The 2,785-nt window shown below is 38.2% G+C and overlaps 1 protein-coding gene across 2 annotated transcripts in view; it reads right to left on the reverse strand.

Moving 5' to 3' along the window:
• LOC112141227 (3'-5' RNA helicase YTHDC2) overlaps nt 1-2,785 on the reverse strand; it is a 55,248-nt gene that overhangs the window by 8,538 nt on the left and 43,925 nt on the right. For both annotated transcript variants that reach the window (XM_024264318.2, XM_024264316.2), the window contains exon 28: nt 1,970-2,102. In XM_024264318.2, coding sequence (XP_024120086.1) covers nt 1,970-2,102 — 133 coding nt within the window. The remainder of the gene's footprint in view (nt 1-1,969; nt 2,103-2,785) is intronic.

The following is a 2,785-nucleotide window of genomic DNA, read 5'->3' on the forward strand; positions in this document are numbered from 1 at the left end:
TGCTGCATTAACATATACATGGGCAAGTTAATGGCTCATCAGTGACCCACCATGACACAACAATGGGCTCTCGGACTAAAGGGGGGGCTCTTCCCTGCGCAAATTTGCGCAGGCTTAGGAATTCTAGTGTTAAAGGGCCTATATCATGCAAAATTAATTTTTGTTTAGCTTTTAAGTGCATTATAATGTTAATTCCACATAAACCCCTTTCCCCCAAAGCAGTATTTGAATCCATTCATGCATCTCGGTTCTGTTCTAGCAGTTTGTAAATCTTCTTGATGAAAGCAGGAAAACCGTTCAGGTCTCTGTCACGGTTTGTGTTGGAGAACAAGGGACTTCCAGTCAGAGATTCGAGTGTTTGTTCCGAGTCACTTTATAAAAGAAACGGCTACTCTCTATTTATTTCTAGATTGGAGGACAAATTCAGTTTCAGACTTCAGTGACTTTTGAAAAGTATGAAGTCAAGTTTAAACAGAAGTATAACAAAATAAAACCCCTGCAGCCGAAGAATGTCCGTTACCGATCCGTACTCACCAAAAACACTTCTGATCATGCTTCGTAAAACATTTCTTAAAGAACAATGGAGTGTTGATCAACACAAAGAGTTTTTTTTTTAATTTAGAACAAAAAATTGTTCAGCAGCGTAATTTATAATGCAGATGAAGAGTGTCTCTCTGTGGCTTAAAACCAGGAGTGCGTTCTTCCTCCTTCATCAAATGATAAAAATTTGCTCCGGATGATATTTATCCTCCGCGATTATCTTCTTCAACATATCAGGATTTTTCCAATCGCTTTTGAGTCAGCTGATGCCATTTCTCCATGCAGGTACATGGAGGGAGGAGGGGAGGGGAGGTAGCCGTCGGGGCTCCGCTGTGTGGAGATACACCTCAGAACCATGATCCAAAAAATGATCCAAACCATAACTGTAAAACCGTGACACGATTCGCACTGTGAGTTTTGTGATCTGTTACACCCCTATTAATAACCGACTATATTTTAGTAATACTGCAAAATACAGTTAAAGTAAATACTGTATATATATTTGTGTAAAATAGTGATATATCATAGATTACCAAGGTAAAATATGGATTATTTCAATGTTTGCTAAATCGTGATACTATCAATATTGTGAGCCATGTATCATTAATCACATCATATCGTGAGTTACAGGCTTACTGGGTATTGGCAGGAACCGGAACACGCCGTCATACCCAACGATCCAGAGTCCCAAACATGCTCAATAGGTGACATAATCCAGTACGTATGCTGGCCATGCAAGAACTGGAATGTGTTCAGCTTTCAGGAATTCTGTTCAGATCCTTGCATGTAGAGGTCATGCTTAATGCAGCAACATAAGGTGGTCTTGGATGTGTCACAACAATTCATTTCATATTAGGATTGTTTATAGATAAGTGGGTGGCGATTCTTTTTTTTTTCCACATTTGTGATTAATTAGAACATTTTTTAATCGATTCCTGGACCTATTTTTAAAATAACTAAAAAATAATAAGAAGGCAGGAATTTTGTTCCAGAATAAATCTGCTTAAATCTCAAATAACTTTCAATATTATACACTCCATAAAAATATATTTTATCAAAATTATACAAGTTAGAAATGAGTGTAAGATAACATCAATGACAATAAAATTGACTTTGACACATGTGGCGTAGAGGAAGACCAAAGAGGAGGATCATAGATTGAATGAAGAATCACATGAGGGTGTTTGGTGTGAGAGAAGAGAATGAAGAAGGTGGAGTTGAGGACAGGAGATGATTTGCAAAGAGGAGCAGCTGAAAGGCAAAGTGTTTAAAAGGTCTGAAACTAGAAAAGAGAGGACATGATAAAGTCATGGAGTAGTGTGAACACTTAATGGTTTGTTAATAACAGATTTAAAAAACTTATGAATCAAAATTAACTCTGGCAGGCAGAATTAGCACATCTAAAATGCATAGAGGGTTGAGATATTACCTTTTCTGAAGATAGAGTCCAGGAGATGCTTGAAGTGTCCATGTTAACAGAGCACAACGAACCACTGGAAGACTGCACGTCTTCTCTGTGCTTGGCCTTCATCTTTAGATCTGAGTGTGTCAGTGGACAAGGCCTGTGGGTTAGAGGGTCGGGGAGTTTAGGTTGGGCTTGGAAAGTTTTTAGACTCCTTAAAATCTTTCACTCTCTATTTAACTGCAGCCAACATCAGGAAGGTTCATTTTATTTCTCAATAATTTACTCTAAACCATCTTGACAGAAAATAACAGAGGTGTAGACATTTCTGGAACATTACAAAATATGAAAACTAAAAAGAAAAATCACACAATCATAAGTAATCAGTCCCTTGAGAATATTGCAACAAGATTGTCACGCTTGGATTTGGGGATCCTCTGTTATTCTCATTTAGGGATTAGGTCATGGCTCTGGCTGGGCCAGTCCAGAAAGGTCATAGAGCAAGTTTTGGTGAGTTTTTGCACATTTGTGGGGAGTTCTTTTTCTTGGGGTATCCCAGTGTAGCCCACTCCCACAGCAGGTGAATAGTTTCCATAGAAACACAAATGACTGACTTATTCCCCAGGAAAAAACAGATGATCTATTTCAGAGGTCGGCAACTTTTAACAGTAAAAGAGCTGTTTGAGCTCATTTTCTACTGATCAACACCTAGAAGAAGTCGTATAGTCTTACTTTAGCCTTTAAGAAATTTGAATTTGCTTATTTTTTTTTTTTAATCTTCTTCTTCTTTTCCTTTGGGCTTTTCCCTTCAGGGGTCGCCACAGCGAATCAGTTTCCTCCATC

Source organism: Oryzias melastigma, linkage group LG12 (genome assembly GCF_002922805.2).
Source record: "Oryzias melastigma strain HK-1 linkage group LG12, ASM292280v2, whole genome shotgun sequence".
Classification (NCBI taxonomy): Eukaryota; Metazoa; Chordata; class Actinopteri; order Beloniformes; family Adrianichthyidae; genus Oryzias; species Oryzias melastigma.